The following is a 9,434-nucleotide window of genomic DNA, read 5'->3' as shown; positions in this document are numbered from 1 at the left end:
AGAGGGAGGGGGGGGGGAGACCGGGAGGGGGAGTGGTCGGAGGCAGGGGCGTGGGAGGCGGGAAGAAAGTCCGGTGGGGGTCTGAGGGACAGCGGTCGCCGGGGAAGGAAAGCGGCGGAGAAGTCCAGGCACATACCCAGATCCGCCGGCATCGGCGTGGTGTCCTGTGGCGCGGGACACCCATCAATGGCCTTCTGCTGGGTGCCGAAGTGCCGCCGCAGGAAAAAGAACGCCGCGATGATGCCGATCCCGGCCGATACGCCAAAGGCCAGGGCTGACCGCGATCGCATGTTCAACAGCGACGAGAGGGAGGCAAGGGACATGTCGCAGGATGGAGAGGGGGGGGGAGCAAGGGTGACGCGGGAGGACAGGGGGAAGAAACGCGCGCGGAGGGAGAGGGGGGGGGAGGGGAGCGCGGAGGGGAGAAAAGAGGGAGGTGTGGTGGGGAGTGTGCCCCGGGTGCCCGTGGGACCGTTGCTGAAATGCAACGGGCGCCGGGTCGACACTCCCGGGCGTGGCTGTGGCAGGGAATCTGTCCCCCCCCCACACACACACACATACAGCCCCGTGCAGCACGGGGCGGCAACTTGGCTCGCTGGGTGGCCCCCGCTCGCCCCAGGGGGGATGTGAACTGGACAGCCAGAAAAAAAAAAAAAAAAAGACCCGGCTCCCCTGGTCACCAGCGCCCCCATCACCGGTCTTGACAACATCCGGCTGGACCGCGCCGCCAGCTGGGGGAGGGGGCTGGTGGCGAGGGCTTTTCAGGGGAAGACACGGGCGCCGGCGGGAGCTCGCCAAAAAATCCCCTCCCAAATCTCGGGCGAGCACCACAAGGGATCGGGCTACCGCGGTAGCCACGGCCCCTCGACAGATGCTCGAACACCGGTGGTCAAACCCCACGCCCGTCCGCCCGGCCAGCGGCCAGCGCACCGGGCGGCCAGCTCGCCGGGGGGGGGGGGCGACACCAGAGTCGGGGTCCCCATCCACGAGGTCATGTGCGCGGATCAGGTGCCGGCTCGGACAGATGTCCTCCGTCAAACGGTTGGCACTTGGGCGGTTCCTCCGCCGACCATCGGGGATGGCTGAGAATGTCCGGGGGCGATGGCGTGTGAGCTTCGCGGCAGGGGCATTCGGTTTGGGTTCTGCTTTCCCCGGTGGAGAGGGCCCAGGGGCCTCCTTTCCCCTCTTTCCCACTGGGCCGGTGCGTGCCGATCCGCGGGGGCAGCCCGACCGCCATATCGCGCGCCAATTCCGCTGGGGGTTTTCTTTTCCGCCCATTTTCGGGACGGAGTGTCTCACACCGTCGCGCTGTCCGCCGCTCCCCCGGCCCGGGCCCGGGTCCAGGCAGAGGGGGTCCAGCATTGATGCCGGAGGAGGATGGGTGTCCTGCCGGGTGGATGGCCCCCGCTCTCGCGAAGGGGGTCCTCCGCACCCGCGATGTTGCTTGGGTCGGTGGGAGGGGGGGGGGGGGGGGGGGGGAGGGTGGTAAACAACACAGAAAGGGAAACAGGAGGAAAAGAAAAGGTGGGCGGGCAGTGGTGTCTGGCTGACCACCACCGGCCCATAAAAGACACGCCCGCCTGGGACCGGACGAGGGGGAGGGGAGGGGCCAACCAGGCAACAAGACATCCCCGCATGCCCCCCCTCCGTCGCATCCACCTTTCGATACCCACTCACCGACAAGCCCTCCCGAGCCGACGCTCCCCTCATCTTTGTCCGTTTCAGCTCCTCCTCCTCCTCCTCCTCCTCCTCCTCCTCCTCCTCCTCCTCCCGGCCTATGTCCTGCTCCGCCGTTGTGGAGATGCCGCCCGATCTGCCGGAGTCCCGCCTAAAGGCTGTCGTCAAGCCCGGCGCCACCGATTCGGCCAGCGCCTGCCAGCCCGTCGAGTCGTCCGCCGAGCTGGTAAGCTCGCTCTCCTCGCTCGGGTCCTTCGTGTCGGCCGTGTCGATGGACCACCTGGCCTCCGGGCCGGGGAACCCCGAGCCAGCCCGCGAGCCTGCCGAGGCCGTGGGACCGCATGTGCTGGCCGCACGCCGGGCTGCCGCCCACGATCCCGCTCTCGGATGGTTTGAGGGCGCTCTGGCGGCCCGGCGCCAGGATGCCGCGCGCATGCTCCAGTCGCTGACTCGTGCGGAAATCCAAGTCCCCCGGCCGGGGCCGCTGCCGGCGTGCGTGGCCGCCGCGCTGCCCTTCCGCAGCACGCCGGCCCCCGGCCCCCGGGAGGCCCATGGTCCCGAGGCGGCCGGTGCCCCGCGCGACGCCGATCCCCTGGCCGAGGGGTCGCCCGAGCGCATGGCACTCCAGCACTTCGCCGAGGGCCACCTCTTCTTCGGCATCATCGAGGGAACGGCCCCGGCGGCCACCGCGCACTTCTACCAGCGCTTGCAGAAGCTTGGCCAGCGTTTTGTCTCGCAGCAGGATTCCCTGCCCGATCGGTGCGCCCTGGCCTTGGACATGGGGTGCCACCGGGATGGCACCGTCCCGTCGGCCCTGGGCCCCGCCCTGGACACACTGTACCCGGAGGCCGTGACATGCCAGGCTCCGGAAGCCGGGCCCGATGCCCTGGTCCCCGGCCTCTGGTACCGCGAGTGGATCCCCAACGGCCGGTGTGCTTTCCTTTTCGGGGATTTCTGTACGCGCCCATGTTCCCTCGCCGCCCGGACGCCATTCCTCCTTTCTCCAGCTTCCTTTTGTTTTTCCCTCCCCGCATCGCTTGCAGACCCACACCCACACGCTCGCACACACCCACATGCTCGCACACACCCACACCCACACCCACACACACACACGCACGCACACGCGCGCGCACGCACGCACACACACACACACACACACACACCGCCTCCTCGCTGACACAGACCCGCATCCGTGGATGCCGGGCTCTCGGCCCCACGCCCAGCCGACTGGCGGCGCGCCGACTTCCCCATGCTTCGGGATCAGGACGGCGTCCACCATGTGTTCATCCCCCACGGCCCGGCCGGGCCGGCCATCCCCCACCAGTCCCGGTACAAGGTGCGCCCCCATGTGCCTCCGGTCCCTGCATCGCTGATTGTCGCGGCTAACCTTCGCCCCCCGGGGGGCACGCCGGGAGCAGGTCGGCTTTCGGACTCGCAACACTGGCGCCTGGCTCGAGCGGGCCCCCGCTTGGGCCAAGTACCTGCTGGCCGGCGGGGGCGATGGCAAGCTCTTCGACGCCATCCACTGGAGTCCCGAGCGGCCGTACCGGCCGCGCTTTGCCCGGCCGGCGCCCCTGCCGCCAGGCCAGCGTCTGCTCATCTACGAGGCCCACGGTGCGATCCTCCCCTGGCCGGGGCCAGGGCATTTCCCTGCCTCCCCCTCGGTGCTTCCTGCTTGCCGCCTCCGCCACGCGCGCGCGTGCGCGCTGCCCCTCACCCTCTCACCTACATACCCCCTTCCCCCACCGCCACGCGGCTCATATCCTCCCTGCCTTCCCGATGCCCCTCCATGCAGTGGGCATCGCCTCGCCCGAGCCACGCATTGCTTCGTACATGGAGTTTGCCGAGCGCGTGGTGCCTCGCATTGCCGCCCTCGGGTACATGGTCCCTTGCCAGACGCAACATATGCCCGGCGGCGGGGAAAGGGCCACCCGCCCCCGCGCGCGCCCCTCCATCAGAGTCCCGCCCCGGCCGGTGGCCGGCTCCCCCGCACCACCAAAGCTAACCCTTGTCGCCACAGCTACAATGCCATCCAAGTGATGGCCGTCCAGCACCACCCGTATTACGCCTCCTTCGGGTACCATGTCACCCACCCGTTCGCCGTGTCCGGCTACAGCGGCACGCCGTGTGAGTTCCGCGCGCTCGTGGACAAGTGCCACCAGTTCGGCCTCCGGGTCATCTTGGACATTGTCCAGGCACATGGCTGCAGCAATGGTACACCAGCGTCGCCTCGTCCTCGAGCCCCCCATGTCGGCCCCAGCCACTGACCGCCCTCGTGGGCATGCCCCCCCCCCCCCCCTCCCCCCCTCGGCCGGGCGCAGTGCTCGATGGCCTTGGGGAGTTTGACGGAACCCCGGACGGGACTTACTTCCATGGCGGCCCGCGCGGCACGCACTCCCAGTGGGATAGGTGTGTCTCTTGATCATTTGGCTCCCGGGCCCGGAGGCCGGGCTCGTGCTCCCCGCCCCCCCCCCCCTCCCCCCCCCGGTCGCACCTCCTCGACTGACCCGCGTCGGATGGACGCCAGCCGGATCTTTGCCTATGAGCGCCCGCAGGTGGCCCGCTACCTCCTGAGCAACCTGCGCTTCTGGCTCGATTGCTACGGGGTCGATGGGTTCCGCTTTGACGGGATCACCTCCATGGTACGGCGCACTGGGCGGGGCTTGCGACACTCGGCCACCCGGTGCAATATGCTGACCGGCCGCGGCGACAGCTGTACACCCACCATGGCATTTTCCACGTCTTTTCCGGCGACTACCGCGAATACTTCGACCCCATCACCACCGACCGAGACGCCATCGCCTACCTGACGCTGGCCAATGCCCTGGTGGCGGATACCCACCCCGGGGCCATCACCGTGGCCGAAGATGTGTCCGGCATGCCGCTGCTGGCCCGGCCGCTGGCCGAGGCCGGCATGGGCTTCGGCTGGCGCATGGCCATGTTCCCGGCCGACGAGTGGACCCGCCTGGCCAAGGAGATCAGGGACGAGGACTGGTCCGTCAGCAATATCAGCTGGATGCTGTCCAACCGCCGGCACATGGTACGCGACGCCGATCGATGGCCCACCCGCCGGCCGGCCGGCCGGCCGATGGGAAGGCCCCACGGCTGCCGCTTTACCGGCCCCCATGCCCTGACTCGCGGTCCGTCTGTCCCCCCCCCCCCCCCCCCCCCATGCCGGCCCGTGCGCGCCAGGAAAATACCGTGGTCTATGTGGAGTCGCACGATCAATGCCTCGTCGGCGACCAGGCCCTCATGTTCCGCATGGCCGGCGCCAGCATGTACTCGGCCATGTCGCGTCTGAGCCCGCCCGGGCCGGACAAGGGCGCCGTCGAGCGCGCCCTCCGCCTGCACAAGATGATTCGGTGCGTTGGCCCGTCTGCGCCGGGCATCTGGCCTGGCTTCGGGCCCATTGGCCCGAGGGCCTTGCTCCCGCTTGCTGACCCTCCCTCTGGGCCTGTGCCGCCCTTGATGCATTCCCCCCCCGGGCTCCGGGACGCCTCCCGCTGCCTCTGCTTCCTCCCCCCGGTCCCCGACAGCCTCGTGACCCTGACCCTCGGCGGCGAGGGCTATCTGAACTTCATCGGCAATGAGTTTGGCCATCCCGAGTGGCTGGACTTCCCGCGCGAGGGCAATGGAAAGTGCGCCTCCCATGCTCGCCTTCCAGCATGCTTGTGGGCCGGCCTTTTTCTCTCTCTCTCTCTCCCCCCGGTATTCTAACCCCTGCCCGCCGTGTCTCCCGCCCGGGCCCGCGGGCCTTTCCCGTTCTCGATGTGGCCTCGCTCGTCGCTCGCCGGCATTGATCGACCGGCCGCCCGCGTCGGCCGCCCCCTGCTGCCTCAGTTCATACAACCACGCGCGGCGGCAGTTCCAACTGCTCGACGATCCAAACCTGCACTTTGGAGCCCTCTGGCGCTTTGATGCGGGCCTCATCTGGGGCCTGGGCCGGGTGGTGCCCCGGACCACGCGCGAGGTACACCGTGTCTCGCGGGCTTTCGGCCACCCACCCGCCCGCCCGCCCGCCCGCCCGCCCGCCCGCCATGCCCCCCATTCGCCGCTCCTGACTCGGAACCCTGTGTGACCCTCCCCCCCCTCCCCCGACCTTGGCCACGGGTCCCCCTCATGGACGGTCCCGTCCACGGGCTGTTCCCCTGACAGTTCGTCAGCCGCAAGAACGATGGCGACCAGGTGTTGGCCTTCGATTTCAGCTTCCCGGCCCCGGCAAATCCGAATGTCCGGCTGGACGCCACCCTGGCCGACGCCCCGCCGGCCTACGACCATTACGTGGTGGTGGCCAACTTCCACCCGTACAAGAGCTTCGAGGGATACAGCATCGGTGTCCCCGCGGCCGGGACCTACCGCATGGTGCTGTCCTCGGAGGCGCCGATCTTTTCCGACCGCGACACCGAGTGCTACCGCCGCTCATGCTCCGCACCGCAGCTGTCCCATTCGCAGCTGGTGGCCGCCACCCAGTCGGACCGTGGCGACGACTCGGCCGCCGACATTCCGACTCCCGGGTCGTGCGTCAATCGCTTCCACGCGCTGTGCTTCCAGCTGGCCCGGGCCGGCTGTGCCAGCAAGGAGCACACCCGGGCCGGTGGCGAGCCGGCCGCCACGGCCTTCCTGACCAAGCAGCTGCTGGAGGTGGCCTCGGGACGAGAGTGTGCCACCTGCCGGGCCGACTCCCTGATCGACCCGAATGGGCGGTACTTCTCGGATCGCGAGGCCGAGGGCGGCTGGGATGGTCGTGCGGCTCGCATCCAGGTGTATATCCCCTCCCGAACGGCCCTCGTGCTGAAGCGCGAGTAGGTGACCACCCACCCGGCCCGTGGCCCTCGCCGCCCAGCCCAAGGAGGGAGCCCCCTGGGAGGCACTCACCCGCCCGGTGTCCGCATGGGTGTGCATTCGGCCACACAAGCCCCGGCCAAGTGGGGCAAAACCAAATCTATATTCTTTCTCACAGCTCGCGCGCATGAAGCCACAAACAGCTGCCGGCCCAGCGAGCCAGCCGGGAGAAAGGGGCAAAGAGGAGAAGTAAAAGACAGAAGCAGGGGGAAGGACAGACCGCGAATGGCAGGGGGCCGGGGGAGCACACAAACAACAGGAGCCCCGCCCAGGCGGAGGCAGGAGGGGGGGGAGGGGGGGGGGAGCCTTCCAGGCACAGAATGCTCACCTGAAACGCATGGTGCGCTTGGCGGCCACGGCGCCCCGGCGCGCCGGGAACTTGATGTCCAAGCCCGAGGACCGGCCGCGGCTTGTCGTCCACAGGGCCTTGGCGTGCTCCAGGACCGAGTCACACTGAGCAGGCGCCCACATCGCGCGACCGGCATCGAGGGGTGTCAGCGAAGACAAAAAAAAGGCAGTGGGAGGCTCCGAGGGGAGAGAGAGAGGAGAGCGAAATGCGCGGCGAATGGGGGGGGGGGGGGAGGCGGCAGTTGACGACAGACGAGCGCCAGGCGGCAAGGGGGGAAAGGCAGAGGCGCAGCCCCACGCACCATACGGCTGAGCAGCCCCGCATCGAACCCCTCGGAAGAGGCCCCCGGAGCCATGCACTCCAGGAGCAGCGTGCTGAACTTACGCTGTGCCTCTACCAAAGCATTGGGGCTCTGATAGTGCTGGGGCTCGGAAAGCTCCGAGTCCGGCGCGCCACGGATGCGCATCCACGGCCAGAAGCGGAAGCGCACCAGCGGCCAGGCACCGGCCGTCCCGTCGGCTGGAGCCACCGACCGGACAAACTCCCGGAGCAGGGCGTAGCTGATGGCGGCGTAGTCCGTGTCCCAGGCACGGGCCACGGCAAAGTCACTGACCAGCCACATTTCGGCCGGAGCCTCATTGCCCGGGACATCGGCCGCAGGGGCGCCGGCCGCACCGGCGGCAGGCACGCGCCGAGCTCGGAGAAGACCCACCGCGAAGCCGGTCGACCGGGCCGTGGCCACCCACCACCGGCCATCGGCCGGGTCCTCGCCGCCGGGGCCCGGCTGGCCGGCCACAATGGCCGCCTGGCCAGCGCGCAGGTAGTCACACACAAAGTCCACAGCCGGGTCATGCGCATCGGCCGAGCTTCTCGAGGTCTTCGAATCGCCGGAGGCCGCCGGGAAGAGGTCCTGCATTTGCGGCGGGTCCTCCAACGCCCGGAAGGCCTCACTGCCGAGGTTGGCCCGGACCGAGGCCACGGGATAGTTTTCGCTGAGCTCGGCAGCCCGTAGCCCGGCCTGCTGGAAGAGGATGGCCGCATCGGCACGCAACTCGGCCGATGCCTCGTGCAGGGGGGCAATGTCGACTGTCGACCCAAAAAGAAGAAGAGGAAGAGGAAGAGGAAGAAGAAGAAGAAGAAGGAAGGCGAGCGTGCTCGCTATGGTTAGAAAGTGTCCGCCCCCCGGCCTGGCCTGGGCCGGGGCTGGAACAAGTGCGGGACGGGGGCGGAAAAAAAAAGGGGAAAGAAAGAAGAGAGCACACGAGAGCGGAGAGCGCGTGCGTCACGCACAGCCCCCATCGAACCACCCCTCGGACAGATGCATGGCCTGGGTCCGGCCACTGAAGGCCACCACATCCGGCGGTGGGACCGTGGTGTCGGTGGCGTCAGATCCACCGAGGAAGAGCAGTCGCCGAGCGATGGGGTAGTGCACATCGAACTCGTCGTCGATGCGTCGGCGATCTGCCAAGGACAGAAGTCGCGACACCCGCTCGTCGAAGGTGGGCTCGGCGCCGCTGGACCAGGGCACAAAGGGAATGGACAGATCGCCGGGCTTCACCGGGGCAAAGGACCCGGTCGGGAACTGGAGCCGGCCCTCGGCCGCGAAGGGGCTTGTTCCGGGGGCCTGCTTCTGCCACACCCACACCGGGCGCGACTTCCCCACCCCGCCGAGGATGCTGTACACTCCGCGGGCCGAGGAGTTGGGCAGGTGCGCCAGCACGAACATCGACATCGGCTCGCAGATCGGCTCATCGGACACATCTTGGATGTAGATGGCCAAGTGGCCGCCATCCTGCGCACCGGGGGGAGGGGGGAGAAGGAGTCAGGACCTGGGAGGGGGAGGGGAAGAGGCAGTGCGCAAAAGGAAAAGAGAAGGGGGACAGCTGGACGGAGAGAGAGAGAGAGAGAGAGGGGGGGGGGAGAGGGAGGAGGAGCCAGGAGGAGATGAACGAGGGGGGCCGGGAAAGAAAGAAAAAAAGAGTCGGCCAAGCAGCAGCGCGACCCCCCCCCCCCCTCCCCCCGGAAAGAGCATCCCGCACACGGGGAGCCATGCGCCTCGCACCTCAAGCAGCGACCAGCAGCGGGAATACGACCGGAGCAGGAAGCGAACAAGCCACGAGTCCGAGCTGGACCCGTGCTTCACCCAGGATTGCGTCTGGTCGAAGGTGTACTTCTCGAAGTTGAAGTAGGGCGGCGAGCTGAAGGCCAAGTCGAAGCGCTGCCCCGGGGCCAGCTTCAGGTCCGACGACTCGAAGGGGCCATACACCACACGGAAGTCCGCGGCATGTGGGGCAAACTGCCCAGGCTCCTGGTCCTGGGGGGGCTTTTCCTCCAGATACCGGGAGAAGGATTGCCGAATGAGCGAGTGCCCTTCGATCAGCGTGCGGTTGGGATCGCATGCGACGTAAGTGCGCACGGTCGGCGCGCACGCCAGCGCGGCGATCATGCGGTCGCCCCAGCCAGCCGAGATGTCCAGAATGCGCGTGGCCTTGAATTGCTTGTAGAACTGAACGGCGATCGAGACCTGCGATCGGCCAAGCCGGGGGACTGTGTCAGAAAAGGAGAG

The 9,434-nt window shown here is 68.5% G+C and overlaps 3 protein-coding genes across 3 annotated transcripts in view; 1 reads left to right on the top strand and 2 right to left on the bottom strand.

Annotated features, from left to right (window-relative positions):
* Positions 1 to 441, bottom strand: part of H696_00161 (hypothetical protein) — a 2,410-nt gene extending 1,969 nt beyond the window's left edge. Inside the window, exon 1 of the mRNA XM_009493996.1 lies at positions 137 to 441. Within this exon, the coding sequence (XP_009492271.1) occupies positions 137 to 323 (187 nt within the window). The 5' untranslated portion in view covers positions 324 to 441. The remainder of the gene's footprint in view (positions 1 to 136) is intronic.
* Positions 442 to 1,770: 1,329 nt separating this feature from the next.
* H696_00160 (hypothetical protein) lies at positions 1,771 to 6,824 on the top strand. Its single transcript, XM_009493995.1, has 12 exons — positions 1,771 to 2,633; positions 2,901 to 3,013; positions 3,096 to 3,291; positions 3,473 to 3,554; positions 3,698 to 3,891; positions 3,999 to 4,086; positions 4,205 to 4,319; positions 4,391 to 4,717; positions 4,870 to 5,039; positions 5,214 to 5,315; positions 5,518 to 5,647; positions 5,833 to 6,824. Exons 1-12 carry the CDS (start codon positions 1,778 to 1,780, stop codon positions 6,481 to 6,483), a joined length of 3,024 nt encoding a protein of 1,007 aa, XP_009492270.1. The 5' UTR covers positions 1,771 to 1,777; the 3' UTR covers positions 6,484 to 6,824.
* A 19-nt stretch (positions 6,825 to 6,843) lies between these two features.
* H696_00159 (hypothetical protein) overlaps positions 6,844 to 9,434 on the bottom strand; it is a gene marked incomplete at both ends in the record, with an annotated part of 4,876 nt that continues 2,285 nt past the window's right edge. Inside the window, 4 exons of the mRNA XM_009493994.1 lie at positions 6,844 to 6,972; positions 7,170 to 7,954; positions 8,159 to 8,660; positions 8,931 to 9,392. Coding sequence (XP_009492269.1) covers positions 6,844 to 6,972; positions 7,170 to 7,954; positions 8,159 to 8,660; positions 8,931 to 9,392 — 1,878 coding nt within the window. The remainder of the gene's footprint in view (positions 6,973 to 7,169; positions 7,955 to 8,158; positions 8,661 to 8,930; positions 9,393 to 9,434) is intronic.

This window comes from Fonticula alba, assembly GCF_000388065.1.
Source record: "Fonticula alba strain ATCC 38817 unplaced genomic scaffold supercont2.1, whole genome shotgun sequence".
NCBI classification, from domain to species: domain Eukaryota; order Rotosphaerida; family Fonticulaceae; genus Fonticula; species Fonticula alba.
This window is presented reverse-complemented; position numbering and strand designations above follow the sequence as displayed.

Coding starts and splice junctions, on each gene's coding strand:
- H696_00160 (XM_009493995.1), top strand. CDS start 1,778: ATGTCCTGCTCCGCCGTTGTGGAGATGCCGCCCGATCTGCCGGAGTCC. Junction 3,292..3,472: donor GCTCATCTACGAGGCCCACG/GTGCGATCCTCC, acceptor CCCTCCATGCAG/TGGGCATCGCCTCGCCCGAG. Junction 5,648..5,832: donor TGCCCCGGACCACGCGCGAG/GTACACCGTGTC, acceptor TTCCCCTGACAG/TTCGTCAGCCGCAAGAACGA.